The sequence below is a fragment of the Mixophyes fleayi genome, chromosome 3 (assembly GCF_038048845.1).
Source record: "Mixophyes fleayi isolate aMixFle1 chromosome 3, aMixFle1.hap1, whole genome shotgun sequence".
Lineage (NCBI taxonomy): Eukaryota > Metazoa > Chordata > Amphibia > Anura > Limnodynastidae > Mixophyes > Mixophyes fleayi.
In genome coordinates this window covers 62,713,251-62,740,029 of record NC_134404.1, presented here as the reverse complement: position 1 = coordinate 62,740,029, position 26,779 = coordinate 62,713,251, and the positions used below count along the sequence as shown (strand labels likewise).

Below are 26,779 nucleotides of genomic sequence, written 5' to 3'. Positions count from 1 at the left end.
TGCTCAAAAGAACTCATGCTTATCTTAATTAAACATGTTACATTACTCCTTGGTGTTTAAGTAAATAAATATATGATGTAACAAGAAAGTTCATACAATTTGAAGTAATGGAAGCATTCCAAAAGATTTTTGAGCAATGTAAGAAAGATCTGGACAATACACAGAGATGAACTGTCACAAAATGGCAGACCTATACTGTCTGGAATTGGAAGCCTTACCGAACAAACCAGTATCTTTCTAGATACTTATCTAAGAAAGTATGTCACCTGCCTACCTTCATACACAAAGGATACAACAGATGTATTGAAGAAACTGCATGATGTAGTATTAGATCCAAATATGTGGCTGGTAACAGCAGATGTATACCAGCATACAACACATAATGGGCATTTTGGCATTTGTTGTAACTAACAATTATTTCACTTTTGACAATAGCTTCTATCAACAAACACGTGGTACGGCGATTGGGGCAGCATTTGCCCCCACATACGCCAATATATACCTCGGGTGGTGGGAGAGGGAATTTGTCTTCTCAGATGACAATATAAAATATACAGACCACATCATAATATGGATGAGATACATCGATGATGTTTTTATGATATGGGGAGGTGAAAAATAGCTATTTGAGGAATTTATCAAGAAATTAAATTCTAATAATTTCAATTTAAAGATGACTAGTGAAATTGACCAAGAACAAGTAAATTTTCTGGATTTACAGATCCGCAAAAACATCAATGTGTTTTTAGAAACAGGTTTATTTCGCAAACATACGGCTATGAATAGTTTACTTAAACTTAAGAGAAGATTTCACTTCCCACCAGTACTTAGAGGGATTCCAAAGGAGGAATTTCTGAGGTTGAGAAGGAACTGATCAGATTTAGATATCTTTAAACTATGAGCTGTTGAACTAACTGTACATTTAAAAGAAATAGGTTACAGTAATAGGCTTATAAAACAATCTAGAAGGATAGCAGAACAAAAAAACAGAGACCATCTTATAATTCCCAAACCGAAGAGATCTAACAAGAGGAATGAAAATTGATTTGCAGCAGACTTTTTCCAGGATTGGAGAGAATTTCAGAAGATTTTACAAAATCATTGGCCCATCTTACAAACTGAAAAAGACCTACGACATATTTTGGGACCAAGAATCAATATGAGTTGGAGATGACAAAAAATCTTAAAGATATACTAGTACATAGTCATCTCGCTTGGGACAACTGAAAAAAGCTATTACCACTGGAACATATCCCTGTGGTTGTTGTAAAGCTTGTCAATATATGATCAAAAAAATGTGTATAATTGACAAATATAATAAGAAACATGCAATAAAATATTTTTTTAACTGCAACACCAAAGGAGTAGTCTACGGCCTTCAATGTCCATCTGAGAAAATATATGTGGGCATGACCACCAGACCCATAAAAAAGCGAGTTCTAGAACATCTGCAAATATTTGGAATGCAGAAAATGACCACAGAAAATATAAGGTCTTAACGGCAGTGGCAAGACATTACTTGGAAAAACATAATTGAGATCCAAATGGCCTAATGACATTTGTAATTGACATCAGAGGAGGTAATTTCAAAGTAGCACTTCTAAAACAAGAAATTATTTTTGGAGATTGTAGCACCATATGGTCTCAATGAAAATATCAATTATGTTCCTTTTCTTTAGGACATGAGATTGAGGAATATAAGGAAATCCTTTGAATAAGAGCAGGATATAATGATAAAAATACAACATAATTAACAAATGGCCAGACCAAACACCTACATGGGGATAGACGGATGATGCCTCCGTATTCCTCGGGGTTTGAGTTCATTGGACTGTGTGCCAATTTTGATCTATTACAGATGGGAAGTCAACTGTATATGAATTGCTATAAGTTAACTGTAACATAACAAAATAAATAATTATAGAGAACTATAAAATACAATAATTAGCAAATTAAATCCATAATATCACTTAAGGAATTGCACATGAAGACACAATTCTATATTTAACACATTTTATAATTAGATATTTTTGGTTATTAGCAGTAACCCCTAATGGATAATGACGCTAATACTTAAATCCCGTTACACCATTCATCATATATTGGACATTATAACAATTTTTTAAAATAATATTATTATTCCCTTAATTCACTACAATCTTCCACTTAGAAATTTCTTTATGGAATACTTATTTTTGATAATAAGGTTGTTTTTCACAAATTTAGTTTTTCAACTTGTTATTTTTTATCTTCACCAATCAATTAATTACAATAATATAGATAATATAGTAATCTAGATGGGAACTGAGGGGTATAAGAAATTTCTGATCCCTAACATAATAATAAAAGGTATATTCTAATGAAAATAATAACTTTATGTTAAGCCACAACGTACTTATGATATTTTTTAATATTTGGCATTTCTACATTTGATTATATTGGATACGAATAATGAGTTAATAAACAAACATATGAAATAAAATTATGGTTAAAAGATTAATGAACTTGAAGGAATAAATTAAGAGTTTTTTCGTTAGGCAATTCATAGTTTTCACAGAGAATTTAAAATGCAAGAATGACAATATACATTCAATAGCTTCTCTAATATATAATAAATTGTTAATATAACTTTATCATTCATCTGTGGGAAAATTCTTAATTACTTAATACGATATCATAGGACTTCAAGGTTCATCCCTGTAAGCCTATAACTTATAAATGGAAGAACATATTTTTGTTAATTAAATGTACAATAAAAATATATCTCTTAACCATGGTACATTTTGTATACCCTGATATTAATTTCTATGACAGTAACAATAACATGCTTATTCACAATGATTATTGATAGAAAGAGCCTTTGAATGATCGGATTGGCTCTTATAGGTGTCAATCAATTGAGGAAACACAGGTTTGGTTAGGGATTTTAAATACTTTCTGACAATAACAAACTAGTTAACTCCTTGAGAAAGCGTAGAGTGAAACGCGCGTCGGGATGGAGCGTCCTAGTACAACGATACATGTTGATATTCACATAGCAATAATATGTCCTGCAAAAGTTGTATTGGTATTTCTCCAGTGTAGATATTGATAAATCATGAGCGGCTAGTCTGATTTGAACTACAGTGGAAGTAAGATAGGTAGCAAGTGCACGGCGTCATAATACACTGATTATGTAAGACTCTCACAGATACAAGTTGTATTCAAAACAAGTTGTCATAACAACTGATATTTCCATAGTTCAATCACCAGCATATTACAAGCGGCTAATTTGGTTATAATATAGTGTGAATGAGATAGACAGCCATTAGAAGTCTAGACGTGCAATTAATAGATTGAAGACACTAATGTGAATAACAACAGCTCTGGATATATAGCTCATATGAGATTGATGATGTATGTTCAATAATTTACATTCTAACCATTGGCATACAATATAAATGTGGTGGATATTTTAGTGAAACATATATGGTAAAATATATGTGAAACATATTAGTTGGAAAGCGATTAGAATATACAGTATCAGAGTATGCCAATCACATGACACCTATGTGGAGGGACAGAAGATGCCAGAGCCGGTGCCCGTGAAGAGGGCGAAGATATCCGGCAGCGCTGTGCCCCTGGAGGGGCTGAAGAGGTCCCCGATGGTGCCCAGCAGGAAGAAAGAAGAGAAGAAGTACTCACCCGTCCATCGATCCAGCGGCGGTGAGTATAACTTCTTTCTTGCAGGTCCTGGGCGCGGGGGAAGGATGAGCCAATCAGGGCTCATCTTTCCCCGCCGGCCAATCAGCGGCCGGATGCGCGAGCCAATCGCGGCTCGCGCCCGGCCATTCAAAAGATTGGCGCCGACGCGAGCCAATCAGCGCTCGTGCCGGCTAATGACGTCACGCCAGCGACTATATAAGTCGCCGGGTGGCGCCATTTTGGCAGAAGTCCGTCGGCGGAGAAGAGAGAGGACGTCTCTGCAAGACGTCCAGCAACAAGACCAGCGGCAGCGGCGGCAGGGGGCCCTTGTAAGGGCCGTGAGCTACCCTGCCGCCAGAAGACTCCAAGCAAGCCGCCGGAGCGGAGATCGCCGGCGGGGAGCCCTTGTCAGGGCTGAGAGCGCCCCCGCCCCAGCTGCAACTGGAGACCCAGCGCCGAAGCGGAGAAGAGGCGCCGCCGGCTGGAGGGTCTGGAAGACCCGGAGAAGAAAGGAAGAAGACGGCGTGGCAAGTTGAGTATCCTGCGCAGAGCAGGTAAGTATACTCAACGTTGAATTCGGGCACTAGGCCCGTGGGCACAGTCGGGCACAAGGCCCGTTGGCACTGTAAAGTAGGGGCACAAGGCCCAGGGACCTGGGCACTAGGCCCCAACGAAGTAGTGGGCCAGTAGGCCATTAGTATCTATATAAAGGGGACAAGCCCCTGTTAGTTAGGGAAGGGGACTCAGAGAGCCCAGGTACAAGGGCACAAGGCCCTTAGGTAGTTAGGGGCCTAGAGGCCATAGGAAGGCCAGAGGGCCTGGTTAGAGGCTGGTAGCCTGTAGGTTATTAAGGGCACAAGGCCCTCAGTTAGTTAGGGAGGCCACAGGCCTCGGTAGGCAGGGGCTAGGACCCCTAGGTAGTAGGGCATAAGGCCCTAGTGAGTGGGCTCAGAGCCCTGAGGTAGAGAGGGGGCTGAGGCCCATTAATCAGAGCACAAGGCTCTGTGTGTAGCTGGGCAGAGACCCATGGTGTGTAGGGCATAAGGCCCTGGTGGTGTGTGGTAGAGGCGTGGGAGCCTCGTGAGAGTAGGCGCGGTCCTGTGTGAGGTGAGCACACGTGGTTAGGAGGTACGGTCGAGCGTAGGCTCCTGTGGTGCTGTAGCAACCTGCTGGTTGGCTAGCAGCGGTGTGTTCGGGTAAGTAGCGGGCAAGGTACTGTATACTGTATCTATTTATTCTGTCTGTGTGGCGAGTGTAGTTTACATTACAGTATTTTGGTGTGCTTTCTAACTGTGTCCAGGGGCAAGACGTCAGGCCCCCATTAAAGGTAGGCTCTTGTTTCCTGTGGTTTTCCTGTGTTAACCCGTGCTGTGGGGGACAAGTGTAAGTACCAGCATACACATAGTCAGGGGAGAACACACGTAGTTTTCCTGTCCCTTAGGTCCCCGGGGTCACACTGGTACCCAGAGGGGGGTGGCTGAGTGAGTTGGTGGCAGTACAGCACACCTTGAGGCAGTTCCAGGGGCGGCCGTGGTTCTGATCAAGGGTCCTCAAGGCCGGTTCCGTGCAGGTGGACCTGTGGTTCCGGACGTAGGGACACGTGTGAGATACCCGAGTACAGGCAGTCGGGCGGTTCAGTTCGATCGGCTGTTCCGTGCGGCAGTCGGCCCGCGGGTTAGTGTGCTGTTCTACTGAGCCTCAGCCGGGCTTAAAGAACCCGTACTTAGGGTCCGTGGGTGACCCCATAGCAAGAAGGCAGCTTCTTGGTACGACCTGGGTGAGGGGGTTAGGAACCGCCCTCCGGTTTAGGCTGTGAACACCGGCTGGTGTTCCCCGTAGCGTGTAACTAGTAGTTCCGTTAGTGCACCACATTTAGTTAGTCCTAGTGTTTGACTTAGTTGCGTTGCCGACCATTAGAACGTTGTTAGGGTCGGGTCGCCGTTGTAGTTAGTCCAGTTTTGTGGGTGCCATCTTAGTTTCACGGAGAGCGTAGAGGGAGGCTGTGTGTTCTTGTCATCCGCAGGAGTCGGGAAGGTGCAGGAGAACCGGATCGGAAGTGGGAGTGTCCCGGTGAGTATCACGCTCGATTCCCCCTTTCGGTTAGGCCCTCACCGGCAGGTGTGTGAGGCACTTGAGGCGGGATTAGTCCTCGGATTAGTCTTGGCCTTCAGTGCCTGTAGTCCCCCGCGTCTTGGCAAGAACAAAGTGAGGAGGCGGCAAGGAGCTTGGACTGACCGTGTCCTTGTCCTTTGCCGTAGTCTCGGACAGCCCTTACCTGGTAGGCACGGCCGTAATCCCTGTCTCTATCTTAGAGGGACGTGATTGGAGGTGACTGCGGCTGCGGATCTGCTGGGATTAGATCGCAGCTGGGAAATCGGAAGCGGACTGGAGGTGACCATCGTTTACAAGGTGAGTTCTTTTCTGTTGCGTCTGTCCCTGTCTTTCCCCGCAGGGGGCGTTACATTTTGGCGTAGTCGGCAGGATCAACGATGGCTCATCGGGGGATCATTCCGCTGTACGAGGGATACAGCTGTGTCATCTCTCGTGACGAAGTGGCAGCGTTCACGAAGCAAATCCTGGAACGTTGTGAGACAAGGAAGAAGAAGAACAAAGGTACTAAACGGCAACCGGTGGAAGAAATGCTGTGCTGGAAGTGTGGGTTGCCTGGACACTTCGCATACCAGTGCCCAGTTGCCGAGGAGCTCTTTGGTGAATGGGAGGACGAAGAAGTCTCCGATGAATGGGAAGACGTAGAAGTCTTCGAGTGGAAGGACGAGGAAGCCTTCCATCCATGGTCTCAAGAGAAGTCGGAATCTGGAGGGAAGGATCGGCAGAGCCTGCTGACTGTCGGATCGCAGGTGATCGTCCCGTCCAAGCAAGATTTGCGACAAGAATACCCACGACAGCCGGATGCTGGAGCTGGGGTATTGGAGACGTCGGATACGTCAGACGACTTGTCCGTGGCTGTGGAAGAGTTGGTCCCTGAAGACGAAGGGAGAACTGAGCAGACCCTCCACGGGGCAACGCTGTGTCCGGAGACATGTGAAGATGTCTGCCCGGTGGTACCCGAGAGGATGGAAGCCATCAGTACCCCGGAAGAGAGAGCTGCTGAAGAAGTACTGCCTGAAGAAGACTGTACTTTAGAGAGCGCAGCTGGAGAGTGGTGGATGTTGTCACCTTCTGAAGAAGCTTCCCGCACAACCGAGGAGGTATCGGACGGATGGGAGGTTCCGGCATGCGCCGAGGAAGAGACTCCCTGGATACCGACTTCGGGCGAGGAAGTTGCCAGGATGGCGTGGATCCTGCGCGAGAGGGCTTTACCGCGAAGGACCCGGTGGACGCAAGTCAGGGATGCCGGTAAGCGACCCTTGGAGGTGGACGTAGAGGAGAAGACGTTGATTGTGGGGACCACAATGGAAAAAGGCGGCGGAAATGTGGAGGGACAGAAGATGCCAGAGCCGGTGCCCGTGAAGAGGGCGAAGATATCCGGCAGCGCTGTGCCCCTGGAGGGGCTGAAGAGGTCCCCGATGGTGCCCAGCAGGAAGAAAGAAGAGAAGAAGTACTCACCCGTCCATCGATCCAGCGGCGGTGAGTATAACTTCTTTCTTGCAGGTCCTGGGCGCGGGGGAAGGATGAGCCAATCAGGGCTCATCTTTCCCCGCTGGCCAATCAGCGGCCGGATGCGCGAGCCAATCGCGGCTCACGCCCGGCCATTCAAAAGATTGGCGCCGACGCGAGCCAATCAGCGCTCGCGCCGGCTAATGACGTCACGCCGGCGACTATATAAGTCGCCGGGTGGCGCCATTTTGGCAGAAGTCCGTCGGCGGAGAAGAGAGAGGACGTCTCTGCAAGACGTCCAGCAACAAGACCAGCGGCAGCGGCGGCAGGGGGCCCTTGTAAGGGCCGTGAGCTACCCTGCCGCCAGAAGACTCCAAGCAAGCCGCCGGAGCGGAGATCGCCGGCGGGGAGCCCTTGTCAGGGCTGAGAGCGCCCCCGCCCCAGCTGCAACTGGAGACCCAGCGCCGAAGCGGAGAAGAGGCGCCGCCGGCTGGAGGGTCTGGAAGACCCGGAGAAGAAAGGAAGAAGACGGTGTGGCAAGTTGAGTATCCTGCGCAGAGCAGGTAAGTATACTCAACGTTGAATTCGGGCACTAGGCCCGTGGGCACAGTCGGGCACAAGGCCCGTTGGCACTGTAAAGTAGGGGCACAAGGCCCAGGGACCTGGGCACTAGGCCCCAACGAAGTAGTGGGCCAGTAGGCCATTAGTATCTATATAAAGGGGACAAGCCCCTGTTAGTTAGGGAAGGGGACTCAGAGAGCCCAGGTACAAGGACACAAGGCCCTTAGGTAGTTAGGGGCCTAGAGGCCATAGGAAGGCCAGAGGGCCTGGTTAGAGGCTGGTAGCCTGTAGGTTATTAAGGGCACAAGGCCCTCAGTTAGTTAGGGAGGCCACAGGCCTCAGTAGGCAGGGGCTAGGACCCCTAGGTAGTAGGGCATAAGGCCCTAGTGAGTGGGCTCAGAGCCCTGAGGTAGAGAGGGGGCTGAGGCCCATTAATTAGAGCACAAGGCTCTGTGTGTAGCTGGGCAGAGACCCATGGTGTGTAGGGCATAAGGCCCTGGTGGTGTGTGGTAGAGGCGTGGGAGCCTCGTGAGAGTAGGCGCGGTCCTGTGTGAGGTGAGCACACGTGGTTAGGAGGTACGGTCGAGCGTAGGCTCCTGTGGTGCTGTAGCAACCTGCTGGTTGGCTAGCAGCGGTGTGTTCGGGTAAGTAGCGGGCAAGGTACTGTATACTGTATCTATTTATTCTGTCTGTGTGGCGAGTGTAGTTTACATTACAGTATTTTGGTGTGCTTTCTAACTGTGTCCAGGGGCAAGACGTCAGGCCCCCATTAAAGGTAGGCTCTTGTTTCCTGTGGTTTTCCTGTGTTAACCCGTGCTGTGGGGGACAAGTGTAAGTACCAGCATACACATAGTCAGGGGAGAACACACGTAGTTTTCCTGTCCCTTAGGTCCCCGGGGTCACACTGGTACCCAGAGGGGGGTGGCTGAGTGAGTTGGTGGCAGTACAGCACACCTTGAGGCAGTTCCAGGGGCGGCCGTGGTTCTGATCAAGGGTCCTCAAGGCCGGTTCCGTGCAGGTGGACCTGTGGTTCCGGACGTAGGGACACGTGTGAGATACCCGAGTACAGGCAGTCGGGCGGTTCAGTTCGATCGGCTGTTCCGTGCGGCAGTCGGCCCGCGGGTTAGTGTGCTGTTCTACTGAGCCTCAGCCGGGCTTAAAGAACCCGTACTTAGGGTCCGTGGGTGACCCCATAGCAAGAAGGCAGCTTCTTGGTACGACCTGGGTGAGGGGGTTAGGAACCGCCCTCCGGTTTAGGCTGTGAACACCGGCTGGTGTTCCCCGTAGCGTGTAACTAGTAGTTCCGTTAGTGCACCACATTTAGTTAGTCCTAGTGTTTGACTTAGTTGCGTTGCCGACCATTAGAACGTTGTTAGGGTCGGGTCGCCGTTGTAGTTAGTCCAGTTTTGTGGGTGCCATCTTAGTTTCACGGAGAGCGTAGAGGGAGGCTGTGTGTTCTTGTCATCCGCAGGAGTCGGGAAGGTGCAGGAGAACCGGATCGGAAGTGGGAGTGTCCCGGTGAGTATCGCGCTCGATTCCCCCTTTCGGTTAGGCCCTCACCGGCAGGTGTGTGAGGCACTTGAGGCGGGATTAGTCCTCGGATTAGTCTTGGCCTTCAGTGCCTGTAGTCCCCCGCGTCTTGGCAAGAACAAAGTGAGGAGGCGGCAAGGAGCTTGGACTGACCGTGTCCTTGTCCTTTGCCGTAGTCTCGGACAGCCCTTACCTGGTAGGCACGGCCGTAATCCCTGTCTCTATCTTAGAGGGACGTGATTGGAGGTGACTGCAGCTGCGGATCTGCTGGGATTAGATCGCAGCTGGGAAATCGGAAGCGGACTGGAGGTGACCATCGTTTACAAGGTGAGTTCTTTTCTGTTGCGTCTGTCCCTGTCTTTCCCCGCAGGGGGCGTTACACCTACATAGCAACAATTGTCTTCGTAACTGAAACATTTGAACTATATGTCATTTTTACTATGAAGCTGGAGTTACCTAATTATTAAAAATTAGAGTTTAATACAAAGACATAAAGGACATCTTTAATAATAAACACAAGATATTGATATAACTGTACAATACTTTAATAAAAATATATAGATCTTGGAAACGAGCATTGCTAATAGGTGAACATATACATTGTTTTTAATCACGTTTATTTTCTTATTCTCACTTCTTAACACTATATATTAATTGTTTCACTCATTGCGCATTTTAAGATGTATAATAATAAAGTAATTATTTTAAGATAATTTATAAACCTTTGAGTGCTTCCTTTATGGGAGAATCTTTTTTCTCTTTCTTTTTTTGCAAGTATCCTTAAGTTAAGCCTTATGAAAGACTTGCTACAGTTCCTATATCTCACAGTAATAGTTGAATTGAATGGGAGCTCTCTTACAGTATTTCAATATACATATTTATAATTCTAATTACCTGTAAGTTGCCTGGTTATTGAGAAGGGGTAAGTAAGGTGAGGGAAGTTTTATACAATTAACATTTTCAGATTATAATTGTTTAAATGATCATGAATACCCAATTCCCATAGCATATTCTCTAAGATAGCATAACATTGGCTGTGATATTGGCTGAATGGCACAGGCTGGTGACTGCTCATACAGTGCAGAGACAGTGTATTACAGCTCTGTGTCATTGAATGAGGTTCATAAAGTAAATTTGTTAAATTCCCAAGATTCCATTCCTTTAGCAAAAAACCTATTTAATGTCAAAATGGTTATGCTAAATGATCCAAAGTGTTTTTATGTTCACTTTCACAGCTCATTGACTGCATCAGCTTAGACTGCAAGACTGTCAAGAAAAGACTTTTCGTGGATCATTTCAGTTGGTTTAGGACAAGGAAATGCTCCCAGCATGATATTACTGTAACCCCACTAGGTGTCTAGATAATGCAGAGGGGCCATTAACCCTGTGCACGCCGTTAATGTCACCTTTACAAAACAGGATGAGCATAGGTATTTAAGATGCATTACTCCCTTGATGTATCACACCAATTATTTTTCCACACTATTTGACCTCTGGTATTGAAACTTGTGCTGCCATTGTGAATGAAGCAGTCTGTCATTAATAATCATCATCACCACTTATTTATATAGCACCACCAAATCTGCATCGCTGTATAGAGAATATTTGTCATTCACATTAGTCCCCACCCCAATGGAGCTTACAGTCTAAATGCCCTAACACACACTAGGGTTAATTTTGTCAGCAGCCAATTAACCTACTAGTATGTTTTTAGGGTATTCGAGGAAACCCTCCTAAAAATGGTGGGAACAACCACACAGATAAGGCCTTGTTCAGGAATCAAGCACATGACCCCAGCGCTGTGAGGTACAAGTGCTAACCACTGAGCCATTGTGCACCCTGCATTTATGTGTTGCGAATTAAATTCCTTAACATCAACATCACAACCTACACAGTTCTACCTAAGACCTGGGCCTCGTTAGACATTTATGGCAATGCAGTATTAGTTCAACAAGATGTTGTGGACATTTTATAGAAACAACACACAAAATGAACACAGAATGACTATAGGGCTTGTGTTAGATCTTTCAATTCCCCCACATATAACACATATGGTGGAGAGCTTTCTTGTGACTTAACTTAGGTAAGTAGTGTCTTGGAATCTTAAGTATCAGTATTAAGATTGAGAAAGGCTAATTGCCAGTGTCATACACAAATTGGGAGAAATTGCTGACAATGGTTCCCTTTTGGCTTGATATATTTGTCAGTGTTCAGTGTTACACTACGAATGTGTGATATGAACAATATGACAAAGCTATTGGAGGTATAGAAGTACATCAATGTCTCTAAAGGTATGTGCACACGGGAGGATAGAAGCAATGCATTATGAAACACACTAAGAGGTATATTTACTAAGTGTCGGTTCTGACGACCTCCAATTCTCGCCACAATATATATATGTATATATATATATATATATATATATATATATATATATATATTTATTATTGTGACCGGGGTAGGGGACAGATGTCATCACCTGGGTTAGAGGGTAGTGAGCAGCACCTGAGAGATCACACAAGTCCTAGGTTATCAGTACAACTGGCATGAGTTAGTTTTATTAGGCAAACAAATAAGTAAAACGTCAAAATGAACACCTTGCCTGTCCGGCAGAACTAAATACAAGTCACTCCTGACTAACAGGCTAAAACAAAATATAAATAGCTCCAGCATGGTTTTCTCACATTAAAGATCAGGCTTCCTCACACAAAGACTCTGTAGTCCCTTTCCCCAAGTAGAGAACTGAATCCACTGCTTAGCAGCCTTTTAAACTCAGCTCACAGGTGCCAGCATTATTCAGTATGACTGAAGAACAGAAGACCCGGACTGGGCCTTGTAAATTAAACCCACCCTTCTCTTCTCCATTTACACCCCAGGGACCCTTAAAAGCTTTTACATAAAACTGAACATCTCTATGGCAAGCATTTAACAAATATAAACACTCTACCTGGGGTTTTTAAAACATGTAGGTTAGAAATCCAAGACTAATATACCTCAAGAAAAAAAATCAATCTGATTTCACACTGTCTGAATTACTATCAGACTGCATTCAACACCCATGCTGGTTTTCAACTGACTTTTTCTCTGCGGAGAGTGTGTAATATTGACTTTCTGGGGAGTGCACCCCCAGGATTGATTAAATAGTCATCCTAGAAATAACTTACAAGCTTTTTAAGAGGTGGATCTTTGTCATTATGTTTAATTCATGTTAATTGATAAATTGCAGTGGATGAGTATTATATATGTTGTGGAAATGCAATGGTTATGTGTTATTGATGTTTACTTACATTAAATTAATGTTTTAAATACAATATGGCTGGTGTTTTGAAATAGTCAGAGAACAGCGCCTTTTCTTTGCCCCCCTTTTTTTTCTTGTGATTTGTCTTCACCATTTTGGATATAGCACAAACTATTCCATAAGAGGGCAGCTGTTCTCTGTTATTTTAATAATGAATGTATGAATTGTTTCAATTTTCAAAGAGAACAAAAAGTGAGGTATAATTTACCCAGTAGAGCGCCTAAATAATATACCGTAGTAAAATTCTGAAGGTATTGTGTTGTGTTGTTCCATGGACTAATATACCTGCCTACAACACTATTCCAGTGTATTTGTCCCACAAAAGCTGTTTCAACCTAGAGGGCGGAACACTTGTAGACTCTAAGCAGAAGACACAAGACAATTCATCTGCGTTGGCTAATTGTGTATCGGGTCTATATTCCACTGTAATTTTAAAATTCTGTAACACTAAACACCATCTTGTCACCTGGGCATTCTGCCTTTTATTTGCACACATCCACTTCAACGGGGCATGATCTGTCTCGAGCTTAAACTGTCTACCGAAGAGATAATATCTCAGCGTGTCTAATGCCTACTTAATAGTCAACGCTTCTTTCTGTACAATGGCTTATCTCTTCTTATGCTCATTTACTTTTCTACTCAGATAAATTATAGGATGCCCCTTGCCATCTCTGTTTTGGGACAATAGGGCTTGTCGAATAATTGTATAAAGTCGTTCTAAATGAATAAATATAGATTGTCATAGTTTTCCGTGCAATTGCGATTAGTATGCCACGTCATACCAGGATAAATAAGCAATCGCACAGTTAAACAGAGCAAATACACTTACATTCACACCTACATTTGTTAATAGTTCATATCTAATAAAGTTCCAACTCATATACTTTTATTATTAAGAATTAGAGATTATTTATACAAAAATAAATTTACATTAAATGGATTTATGGTTCAGGTCCTGAGAAATGTATGGTGTTTGGTCTTATATTAATCCACATTTTACCAGCAGGAATCCGGTATCATCGGAGAAGCGATCGCACATAGCGATCACCAGCTATGATTAGTATAAGATTAATTCTCATAAATACTCTGCTAATGGGTTACTTTGAACCAGATTGTCGGCGCTTGCATAGGGCAGGATATCTACACAACAGATGGAGTGAGTCACCCCCACCTTTGAAGAATAATCCTTTGAACTGACCTATGGCCTGCATTGTACTGTATTTACTTAAACCCCGTACCAATAAAAAACTTTCTTAGTGTTACCTTGTATACATTGTGACATCCTCAGTGTTTTTTTAATAACTAAACTGTATATAAACTGGCTACTGGGGGAGCAGCTGTCTTTTTGCCAACATAGACTTCAGGGTTGATGACTGTAACTGGATCCAGTGTGCATTGTATGTATCGATTATACTTTGCAATACTTTGTTATACTTTTTGCTATTAAATCTCTCTTGTGTTTTGGAACCACGCTAATTGCATTAGACAATCTTTATTGGTGACAATAGTAACGGACATAACAGTTTGGGGGCTCGAGAGCAATGCCACACTACTCAAGGATTCGCAAACCTACAGATTTCAGTTTACCAATAAAAGTGTGGCGACGCATCATAAATAGGTAAGAACGCAAATACTTATGTACCTTGTATCATCCAGTTTTGCTAAACCGAATATCTGCCTTGTGTAATCTAAGGGGTGCTGGTGACATCTAGGGACAAGAAAGAAAGTTTTTTCTTTTTCATGTCATTTTGCGATTAATACGTGGTTTGTTAGCATATGCATATATATATATATATATATATATATATATATATATATATATATATATATATATATATATATATATGCCCTATCCTATATTGCCACATCCTTAAATGGTTATATTGATAGATATTACTGTTGTGTTTTATAGTGAAAGGAATTGCTAAAATCTCTGAAAAGTTATTACAACATTTGAGAAAGTATTTTATGTACAGAAAACAAATGTATATGTGAATTGTGAATTGAGTGATTGTGAGAGTAAGACTGTTGAGGATACAGGTTATGAAGAAAGTAAAAAGTGACAAGTGTCAAGGTAGGTGTGACAGGATGGACCACCTATGCCACCCTGTCTGTTGCTGCTGGGAACCGGCTGGGCTTACTTTGCCACCGTTCCCTTTCGTTATCCCAAATGCGACTTCTTGCTGCATTAGGAGGGGCTTACAAATGCTGCTACCACTGGACTTCTTACCGGCATCCAGTACCGGGTTTCTTCTGGGTAACTGACACTGTGAGTGTACCCTGTTTCTGGCGCACCTGGGCTGGTACTCCTGACCTCTTACTATGGATCAGGGGCGCTGTGGATGGATCCCACTTGGCCTATCACACTGACCAGAGCTGCAGGCTAGCAAGCAGAGCGGTGGTACCGGAAAAGTTCGGTCCAACTTCAGAAACAGCCCGAGAACGGATTCAATTTAGGGTCTAATCTGCAGGTCACAGGAATACAGCAATATTGAAGATGTTTTCAAGCAGGTCTTTGAAGCAAGTGATGTTTATTTGCTCTCACACTGGTTGAAGGTACCAGTGATCAAGTGAGATGAAACAAGAAGAACATTTCAGTGTACAAGACAGTGCTTTTTATACGGATTTGGACAAAGGCTATTTTTAGAATCAGGATGCAATGTGTTTACACAAAAATGGATTTACATGCATTGCAAAGTCAACAATATTTAGACTTATCTATGAAATTCTAGAGATGCTGTGATGTCCTGCATCTGGTTTTCAGATGCAGAGAATCTAGGAGCCAGTCCTAATTAAAAGTTCCTGCCTTCAATGTTGGACCTTCACACATCAAAATATCTAATTAGCATGGGGCCCCTCTTCAGACAGTCCAGAATACACATTCCCAAAGAAAGGTACAAACCCCAAACAAGGCACTTCCCCACATCACAACACGCAAAAGACTTCCATCCGCAAAGGCTTATTGTATCAGATATATACCTTAGGAAATAATGCATCTCCTTTAGCAAGGTTAAACGAGAAACAAATTTCTTCCCCTGGCCTCAGAAATTAAAGGTTTCCCTTGCCAAAATATACACAATATCAAAAATAAGTGCATGTCCAATTATATAAATAAGCGCCCTGCGCTATTTTCTTTAAATAAATTTATACCAAAAGTTATTTATCAGTGATCCAGTCGCAGTAGGTATACAAGGTATACGTTGAAAACAGACGTTTTCGTGATAATCCCAATTGTAATCGTAGAGCAAACAGATAACTTGTACCTGTAAGCTGTGCGATCGGACCATATGCGTTGCAAACGCAACCGCGGTTGTGAATTGTGGATGGTCCTAGAAAATACGCTGGAAAGTCTGGTATTGTTGAGTTCAATATTTAGTGCTCCCAGTTCTAAAGCACTCAGTAGGAACTTCACTGGAAAGGCAGGGTATTGTTTTGTGCTGCAAAGCATTGATTCTGTCTCCACACAGGAGCAAAACATTGATATTTCCGTTCTCTCAGTTGAAAGTGACAGTGTTAGAAGTAAGAAGACGCATCTCATAGAATTCGACAACAGCCAACAAAAAAATAAATCTCTTGTGCTGCGAAGCATTAAGCATTCCGTTTTCAAATGGGTGCAAAATAAATGTGTGGGATACCAGTGTAACTGAAGTACAGGTTAAAAAGGACCGATAGGGTAGGCAAAGTTTATAATGAATAGAAAATTTGGTGCATATGCAACAGCATACTGTGATAAATGGATAATGACTACTGAATGTGTGAAACCTTTTAATAAGTTTGGTAGTTTTCATCCAGAGGTATTCAGTATTTTTGGAGATTTAATGTGTTTGTTAAAATCACTAAAACTGAGGATTAAGTTTAAAACTGGGGCAACAGGAAGGGAATATGTGGCATGCGCAGCGGGAAGTAGTGTTGCGAAAAAAGAGTAGCGATTGCTAGCGCACCACCGCCGCCTTACGGTGGGAAAAGTATAACCGATACCAAAACTAAAAAAAATAGAAAATGTAACTTATATCCCATATTGAGGGATATACAAGGTAATATCTCAGAGGAAGATGATTATGCAATTACTATACAGGAAGTGCCACGTAGGCCAGCGAAGGGGGGAGAGGTCCGATCCTCAGGGGCAGTTGCTGAAACCAGTGAGACTGGTGTAGAAGTCAATAGGCAGGGGAATATCCATTGTACAAAAACAGTGCTTACAGCAATTAGTCCTGAATGTAATGATTTGGTTGACTTACACCCAGTCCGTGCAATAGCAATTCCTAATGAGAAACCGGACAAAGATGGTGTAATTCCATAAGACATGTAGCAATGCATTGTCCATGGACTAGACCTGAATTACGTTCAATTATATCATGATTTCCAAGACACAAAGAAAGATTTGGCAGAATGTCAGTAATTTGTAAAAGATTAGGGTAATGCTCACGAATAAAGATTGGCGAGTGGTGTTGAGAGCCTGTATCACACATCGCACCAGTTTTGTTTCGTGCGGTTCATTGCGTTCCGTGGTTTCCCTTGGTTACCGTTGTCTGCTGTTCAGCTTGGCGTTCCTCTTCCATCGGGCACCATCTTGCCTAGCGCACTGTGCAGGCGCTACCCAGGAAACCTTCAAACCTCTGCTCAGTAGTGATTGGATCATCTGCAGCCAGTTCCCTTTATAAGGACCCTCCTCTATTTAATGGGTGTCAGATCATCAAGTCTCCGTACCTGATTGGAAGCATCTCCTCTGACTCTCGTTCAGCTACTCCATTATTCCTGACATTGTGGCTAGTGCTGCTTACCACTTCTCAGCATTACCTGTGCAGCAAATCACTGCCAGCTATACCTGTGCAATTCACCGCTTCTCAGTCTAGACTGGAGCAGCTCTCCGTTTCTCAGCGTTACCTGTGCAGCTCTTTGCTTCCAGCTATACCTGTGCAGCTCTCCGCTTCTCAGCGTTACCAGTGCAGCTCATTGCTTCCAGCTATACCTGTGCAGCTCTCAACGTTACCTGTGCAGCTCATCGTTCCCACCTATACTGTACAGCTCATCAGTTCTAGGCATCACCACTGCATTGCATTGCTCATCATCGGTCCAGTTCCAGAGGTATACACCTGCCTGGATCTCAGTGCTTTTGCTCTCTGCAACTCATCGGTTCACCGACTTATTGGTTCAGATTACCTCACAGTCTAGACCTGTGGCTTCACTGCAGAGCATCGTCCATCATTGGTCCAGTTCCAGAGTTATACACCTGTGTGGATCTCAGTGCTATTGCTCTCTGCAGCTCATCGCTTCACTGCCTTATTGGTTCAGGCTTACCTCACAGTCTAGACCTGTGGCTTCACTGTAGAGCATCGCTCATCATCGGTCCAGTTCCAATGTTATACACCTGTGTGGATCTCGGGGCTATTGCTCTCTGCAGCTCATCGCTTCACCGCCTTATTGGTTCAGCTTACCTCAGTCTAGACCTATGGCTTCACTGCAGAGCATCGCTCATCATCGGTCCAGTTCCAGAGTTATACAACTGTGTGGTTCTCAGTGCCATTGCTCTTTGAGTTCATCTCCTCACTAGTACTTCTTCTATGCCTTACAGTGGCTCGGTGGTTATGCATATTATCTGCTTTGCGCCCCCTAGAGGACCGCGACCTACGGTTGAGAGCAGCTAAGACCATATTCCCTTGTGGGAATCTCTGGTGAATACCTCTCCTCCATTAGACTCAGCACCTCTCTGTGGGTAGACTGTCACTTGAGCAAAGGTCAGGACCATTCCCATTATCTGGTTTTCGTGACAGTATGATCTGACCCTTAGGAATGGATCCTGCTTGAGAAACGTGAGCCAAAGACTTGCTGCGAGATTTGGTGGGTCATTTAGAACGCCACAATGCTACTCAATTACAGACTCTGCAATGCCTCCAAGCTTTAGCATCACGCTTGGACTCACTACAGACATCATTACCCGCTCATCCTGTTGATACTCCAGCTGAGACCAAGACCAGGGTTCCAGTTAGTTCTTCCAACTCCCTGCGGTTGCCAACTCCTCAAAAATTTGATGGTGAGCCCAGGGATTGCCGAGGATTCTTGAACCAATGCTCAATTCAATTTGAGCTACTTCCTCAGAACTTTTCCACAGACTGCACTAAAGTCATCTATATTATAGCTCTGTTGTCAGGACAAGCCCTTGCCTGGGCTTCACCCCTTTGGGAGAGGAATGATTCCCTTCTGCAAGATCTTGCTGCCTTCAAGGCCGCATTCAGGAAAATTTTTAAATGACCAGGCCGTGTCTCTTCGGCCGCCTCTAGTCTTCTCAGACTGTGTCAGGGTTCCAAAACTCTTACCCAATATGTGATCAAGTTCACAACTTTGTCATCAGAACATCAATGAAATAATGAGGCCTTAGTGGCCACCTTCTGGCAAGGCCTCGCGGAACGAATCAAAGATGTATTGGCACCCCAGGAGTTACCCTCTACCCTTGACGCTCTTATCTCATTATGTCACAATGCGGAAATCCAGTGTCGGGAAAGATCATCTGAAGGGGAGTCTTCACAACGGGCTGACACCAAGCCTTCTTCCCGTCCCTTGTTTCCAAGTTCCTCTGACGAGCCTATGCAACTGGGTTGCATAGCAAATCCTTGTCACTTCTCCTGCAACATAGTCATTCTAGTGTACATTCAGCCCTCAGTGTATAACATAAACAAATATTTACTTTAAAAATCGTATCAGGATCCAAACGATGCATATGTAACACTCCACCCCTCATATATGCTGGTTGCTACTATGACATTTACTTTTGGCCCCCAAAATAGGAGGTAATATTACTAAATTAGTACACAGCTACATGGTTTCCCAAACATTGTCATTGTTTGACATAGTGTAAATGTTGGTATGCTTGGGAATAACTATACATTTGTCTATATCCTCTTTATACAGCTCAAGAGGAGGAGGAGGAGGAGGAGGAAGAAGACACTCATGATGCAGTGGTGGAGGATGCCCATGATGTGGAGGAGCCTCAGTGGGAAGAAGCAGAGGCCATTCGGCAGCAGACACTCGTTCACTTATACAAGCACCTGCACCAATCCAACGCACAAATTAGAAGATCTTGATCAAAATTTGGACACAAATCTCACAACCATTAGTTACACACTCCGTAACATATTTTTCCGCTTCATTCATCTGCTTTCCCAACATCTCACTTCAAACCTTCCTACACAAATGTCCCAAGTTTCCTCTCCTTCCCCATTATCCCAATTGTTCACTTAAATTCCCAACTTTTCACCTGCTCCCCCACTACTCTCTCCAACACAAATCCAATATTCTGTCCCCTATCCATCTCTGTCCCCAGCACCTATGCATCCTCAAAAGCCACATCTCTGCCCCAGCCTACTCTGTATCCCCACCAGCCAAATCTCTGCCCCATATAACATCTTCACAAATCACAGCCTGATCCTAAAACTTGAAATATGTACCACATATATTGTGAAGAATTAGACCTTCAGTACTAATGTGAATATAGAGATAACCGCGGTTAATAAAAATAATAATAAATAAAATATTAAAAAGAATGCTTGAGCGATCACTCAGAAAAAGTATCCAAAATAGAGTTCAGTCTATATATAATATCGTCATAGAATCCCAATGTTGTGGTTGGGACTACAGTTGACAGAACTTGAATGGGATGAATTATCCAATGAGTGATCCACACATGATATTGGTCCTACAGCAGACTGTTAAATGATATTGATATTGTTAATGTGGCTTATAAATCTATGAATACAGTTTTGACAAAAGAACAAAAAAAATGCATGCAGTGCATAAGACACATAAAACATACCTCTCAAGACAAATAAACCAGTAAAGTACACTATGTAATGTTCCACAATGCACTATCCACTATAAACTCCCAACAATGTAAGTGTGCAATATTAAGTCTTTTATAATGGTTTGCAAAGAGAGAAGTGTATGGTCTACTCTGACATCAGATGACGAGAGTGTGCAGCTGTGTTTATCCAGCGCTGTCAACATTGGCTTGGACTTAGACTAGACCCAGAGCTGGTGTAAGAGATATGACAGAAAAACTAGTTACTTTCATGGCCATAGACCCGTAGTTTCCTGCGCTCGTGTTTGGCATGCTCCTATTTAGCAGTGAATATGGCAACATGCCCCTTCCCCGCCGAGTTCACTCCCCGAAGTCGTATACTATCGAAAGTGCCCCTTACGCTCACTTTCTCATGGACATTGCTTGCATATACGTCCATATCTCCTTGTTTCACGGCCGTGATCTCCGGTTCTGGGCATGTGCAGAGGATAGGATACGCTCAAAAATTGGCAGATATGTGCCTTGATGAATCAGGCCTGCTGAGGGGAAAAATGGGATAGGAATAGAAGTGAAAGGGAGGTAAACAGAGAGAAGGAAAAGAGGACAGGCAGAAACAAAAAAAAGAGGTATATATGAGAAAAATTATAAAGCTATACTCAGCCTGACACGGATCCTGGATTACTCCTATATGGTGCAGGAACCCAAAAGACCCAGCATGGCTCGGGAAGGAGAATATACAGTGTAGACTAAGGAACCTCCACATGCATATCATTGGCTGGCTATGCAGGAGCCTTAACCCCGAATGAGTAAATCATATTTGCTAACTTTTAATTTTTGATGTCCGGGAGATCCCGAAGGGGGGTGTGTGTGGAAGGGTGGAAGGGGTGGGGCATAAATCGCGTTATTGCGGCTCCCATCCAGCCTACTTCAGTAGGAAGAATTGCCGGGAGAACTACCCAGAATTTGAGAGCATCCCAGACATTCCGGGTATAGAGTAAATGCATGACAGGATACACACACACATGATTTTTAGTGTGTTCGGCTTATGACCTCTCTTGTCATTCTTGCAATACCATAACACATATGGGTGGACCACCAGTCCTTAGCTGGCTCTCTGATCTAGCCTACTGCACAGAGCCATTGCAGATGTGTCATGTTCTGCATTCAACATGCTGCACACTCAGATTCAGAGCCTGGATCAGCAAGATCAGCTGAGAACTATGCAAACACGACAGATTAGATAGACCACCCCCTTGTGGTACATTGTGCACATTACACATGATGTAGAACACTGCATCCTAAAGAAGAGAAACATAATAAAGTTTTATATCTCCCGCAAGAAAACAAATACCCATATATTTGGTTTGTGGAGCTAGATACCAAATTTAACTAATTAATGAGAAAAGGCCACAATAGTGACCAAAGAAGATTTTATTATTTTAATCAAAATAAATAAACCCTCTGCTACCCAATATGCAATACATTATGCAATATAAAAACCTCTGTGAAACATAACAGAGGGTTTAAATTATTCTATCAATAACCGTGCTCCAGTGTGTAGAGTTCCATATGCAAAAAACTAACAAGTGAAATTAAGAAAATTGTGAATTGTGGAACTGTTAGAAAGTTAAGAGACTAACGGGACTACTGGTTTGGCTTTAAATACTTTTTTTTAATATATCTTTACTTATTTTTAAACAGTTTACAATACACAGGGCAAAGAGCTAAATGGTGTAACAATGTGGTCGATACAATGAAACTGTGACAGTTATGAACTCACAGTTGTTATGGTAATATAAACTAAAGGTACATATATATACAACTGAAAACATTCAATAAAATTAGTAGCATTAAAATAGCACCTTGAGATTATTCTTTTTCTTTCCCTGTATGGGTATTTCAGACACAAATTGAAAAGGTGGTGGGAGGAGGGGGGGCTAGGGAGGAAGGAAAGGGCGGAGGTAGGTTTAAGGGGATGGAGTAGGAGTCAGAGCACGATATACTCTGGTGATTCGTTATATATGAGGCACCTGGAAGTGGTACATTATTATAGGACAGTCATGGGTTCCAGGTTTTGTGGAAGTTGATACATTTGTCATTTTGGAGGGTAGTTAGGAAATCAGTGTTAGAGATGAACCATATGCAGTCTATAACGTCTTGCCGCATGTTAGGACTACATTTTTTCCATACAAAGGCAATTTGATATTTTGCAGCACACAATATATGCAGTATGATTTTGGCCAAAGATTTGTCTATGTAAGGTATGTGGGCATAGAGAAGCATATTGGTGATAGTCAAATTAGAAGAGTCCTGTTACCCTCTCAATGAAGAGATGTATACTATTCCCTATATGTCCTTGTAGGGATTATATGAACCAGAAATGCTAATTTATAGCTCAGAGAGTTTTTTAAAGCCAATAAAATATATATGGAATTTTGCTGCCATCTTGTGGAGAAAATCTATAACTTTAAGTCAGTTTGTGTAATATATTTATATTTGTTTATTTTTATATTTATATTTCCACTAAATATTAGATCATTCACATTAGTCCTTGCTGCATTGAATCTTAGTCCCTGCCCCAATGGAGTTTACAAATTATGTTCCCTACCACACACAGATTAATTTAGTCAGAATCCAATTGACCAATCAGTACAGCTTTAGAGAGTAGGAGGACAATGGAGCATCCCACACAATCACAGGGAGAATGTACAAACTCCACATGACCTGGCCAGAACTGAACCAAAGGCCATTGCATTGGTGCAGCAATGTTTACCACTGTGCCACATTTGAAGAATACATTTGAGGAATACATTTTAAAAAGAATGAAAAGGTTCAATAGACTAATGAGAGCATTGAAACGACCCAATTTGTATTTTGATCCAATTTGTAATTTCCCGTTATATGCCTTGGGAAAGCACATTAATGAATGAATTAATTAATTAATTAAAGTAAATTAAGGTTTCATTAAGTTCTAAGTTGTGTGCTCTGCTATTGTCCATGCTCTTGCTCCAATATTTATTTAAAATAGAGAGTTCTCCAATGCGCTTTATGTTATGAATGAAGCATGCAAGCATTTAATGGTCAATCAGTAAAATTACATAGCTTCTGGCCAGAAGAGATCACAAAAAACAAATCTAAATAACAAGATACAAGTGAGACAAAAAGCAGATACGTATCTCAAATATTAGATCATCATAATGCCCTTGTAAAAGAGAGGAAACTCTAAATAAACAAATACACCAATGCCTCTCCGGTGGTGCTTTAGCCATAGTCTAGACCTGCTAATGTCATCCTCAGATAGGCTCTCTTCTCCCCATTGGGAATAATGGGAATGCAGTTTTCTACAGCCATTTCCACAAGGATTAAGACTTGATAAATAGATCCCTAAATATTTTGGGGAAAGTGGTGCATATTATATATAAATAACAGTTAATAATTATTTCCCCACATTAATCTCATAAGAATGGGAAAGTAAACATCCAGACCAATATGCATTTTCTATACTTCAGCTGAACTGAGTTCCCAGATCTATTTCGTGAACCTACGATGATCAAACAGATCCCTATATAAAGCTGAAAGTGAGGAAGTAACCATTGTTTTTAACTAAGATCTCAATTACTATTGCACCATTGTTCTGGGACCTGAAACAAGGTAGTTCCAATAGAGTGTATTGTATATTCAGGAGACACCTAAACAGTACCTGGGTCCCCATTTGGAGTCCAGACCCACAGCTTGTGCACCTCTATAATAAACATGCCCGTCTATGGCATTAGAGTGAAGGATTTTAATTAAAGTTCAATTAGCTAGTGGCGTCAAACTTACCCTATACTCAACCATTTATCTCACCAAATATCATATGTACATGATGAAATACAGCTTTTAGGGTTTTGACATTCAGACCAGCACACAAATAAAACTAGACATATATGTGTTCTCCCCACAACCTCCCAGAAATCACTGCAATCATTTGCCCTTACTTAGAAAATACTGTGTTACCTAAGGCCATGTGCAGCGACATGCAGACAAGGCAGCAGCAGGGGTTATAGCGGAAAGATGGATATACTAATGTTAAAAACAAATTGGAGTGAACAGCCCCTTTTAGAACCTTTGATAACACCATATGCAGTATTGTTGTTCTGTTGTGTAGCTACCAAGACAAAACACATAGACTATTCTTTGCTACTGATTATGCCCAAGTGCTGCATTGTGTAGTGTGTGATTAGTGTCTCAGTGTAGTATTACATGCACAATTTCAGACTTGTAGTTTTATTAGTTATAACTTCCTGGCAGTATTTAAATTTCCTGATGGCACTGATGCTTAGCTGCAAGCAGTTGTACACAAAGTATAACTAATAGGCAGAACACAGGTTACTCACTTCTGGCTGACATACATGATGGCACTGCATCAGTGTCTCAGTCTGTGGCGGAAGATATTGCTGGTAATCCTCTGCTTTCCATTCCTCCCAATCTACGTGTGAGTACTATCTGTGTGAGTACTACCTGTGTGAGTACTATCTGTGTGTGAGTACTATCGTTGTGTGTACTACCTGTGTGAGTACTACCTGTGTGAGTACTACCTGTGTGAGTACTATCTGTGTGTGTACTACCTGTGTGTGTGTGTGTGTGTGTACTACCTGTATGAGTACTAGCTGTGTGAGTACTAGCTGTGTGAGCACTACCTGTGTGAGTAATATCTGTGTGTGTACTACCTGTGTGTGAGTACTACCTGTGTGTGTGCTAATTGTGTGTGTACTACCTGTATGAGGACTACCTGTGTGTGTACTACCTGTGTGTGAGTACTACCTGTGTGAGTACTATCTGTGTGTGTACTACCTGTGTGTGTACTACCTGTGTGAGTACTATCTGTGTGTGTGCTACCTGTGTGTACTACCTGTGTGTACTACCTGTGTGTGTACTACCTGTGTGAGTTCTACCAGTGTGAGTACTATCTGTGTGTGTACTACCTGTGTGTGTACTACCTGTGTGAGTACTATCTGTGTGTGTGCTACCTGTGTGTACTACCTGTGTGTACTACCTGTGTGTGTACTACCTGTGTGAGTTCTACCTGTGTGAGTACTACCTGTGTGTGTGCTACCTGTGTGAGTACTATCTGTGTGTGTGTTACCTGTGTGTGTACTACCTGTGTGAGTACTACCTGTGTGAGTATTATCTGTGTGTGTGTGTGTACTACCTGTGTGAGTAATATCTGTGTGAGTACTATCTGTGTGTCAGTACTATCTGTGTGTGAGTACTACCTGTGTGTGTACTACCTGTGTGAGTACTATCTGTGTGAGTACTACCTGTGTGAGTACTACCTGTGTGTGTACTATCTGTGTGTGAGTTCTATCTATGTGTGAGTACTACCTGTGTGTGTACTACCTGTATAAGTACTAGCTGTGTGTGTACTACCTGTGTGTACTACCTGTGTGAGTACTTCCTGTGTGTGTACTACCTGTGTGTGAGTACTACCTGTGTGAGTTCTACCTGTGTGTGTACAACATGTTTGTGTACTACCTGTGTGTGAGTACTACCTGTGTGTGTGCTAATTGTGTGTGTACTACCTGTATGAGGACTACCTGTGTGTGTACTACCTGTGTGTGTGTACTACCTGTGTGTGAGTACTACCTGTGTGAGTACTACCTGTGTGAGTACTACGTGTGTGTGTGTGTGTGTGTGTGCTACCTGTGTGTACTACCTGTGTGTGTGCTACCTGTGTAAGTACTATCTGTGTGTGTGCTACCTGTGTGAGTAATATCTGTGTGTGTACTACCTGTGTGAGTACTGCCTGTGTGTATTACCTGTGTGTGCTACCTGTGTGAGTGCTATCTGTGTGTGTGTACTACCTGTGTGAGTGCTATCTGTGTGTGTGTACTACCTGTGGGAGTACTACTTGTGTGTAGTAATTGTGTGTGTACTACCTGTGTACTATCTGTGTGTGTACTAATTGTGTGTGTACTACCTGTTTAAGTACCCAGTCCTTATAGCCTCTCCTTCTAGCATCTATTTCATCTTATATATGTACTGTGTGGGTAAATAAATGTAAGTTTCTCTCCCTCTCTCTCTCTCTCTCTCCTTTATGGACAGTAAGGCAAAAAAATGAGACAACCCATTTTACAATGTAATGGGTGCAAATTAGTTTATTATTTTGCACATAAGTTAAATACTAGCTATTTTTTCATCTAGCACATACATACTTGATAGCTTTATCTTTACACTGAAATTTAAATTTGATCTAGGACATGCCCAACCCCGACTATACATTTTTCTCCATATTTAAAATTTGCCTCCCCCTCCAATGAAATATGGTTTTTCCCTGGTGCAAACTTACACTTTTTTATGCTTTGCTCTCCTTAATG

At 43.0% G+C, this 26,779-nt stretch overlaps 1 protein-coding gene across 1 annotated transcript in view; it reads left to right on the top strand.

Annotated features, from left to right (window-relative positions):
- LOC142143126 (kyphoscoliosis peptidase-like) overlaps window positions 1–19,710 on the top strand; it is a 58,693-nt gene extending 38,983 nt beyond the window's left edge. Inside the window, exon 10 of the mRNA XM_075200838.1 lies at window positions 19,538–19,710. Coding sequence (XP_075056939.1) covers window positions 19,538–19,710 — 173 coding nt within the window. The remainder of the gene's footprint in view (window positions 1–19,537) is intronic.
- Window positions 19,711–26,779: the final 7,069 nt, after the last annotated feature.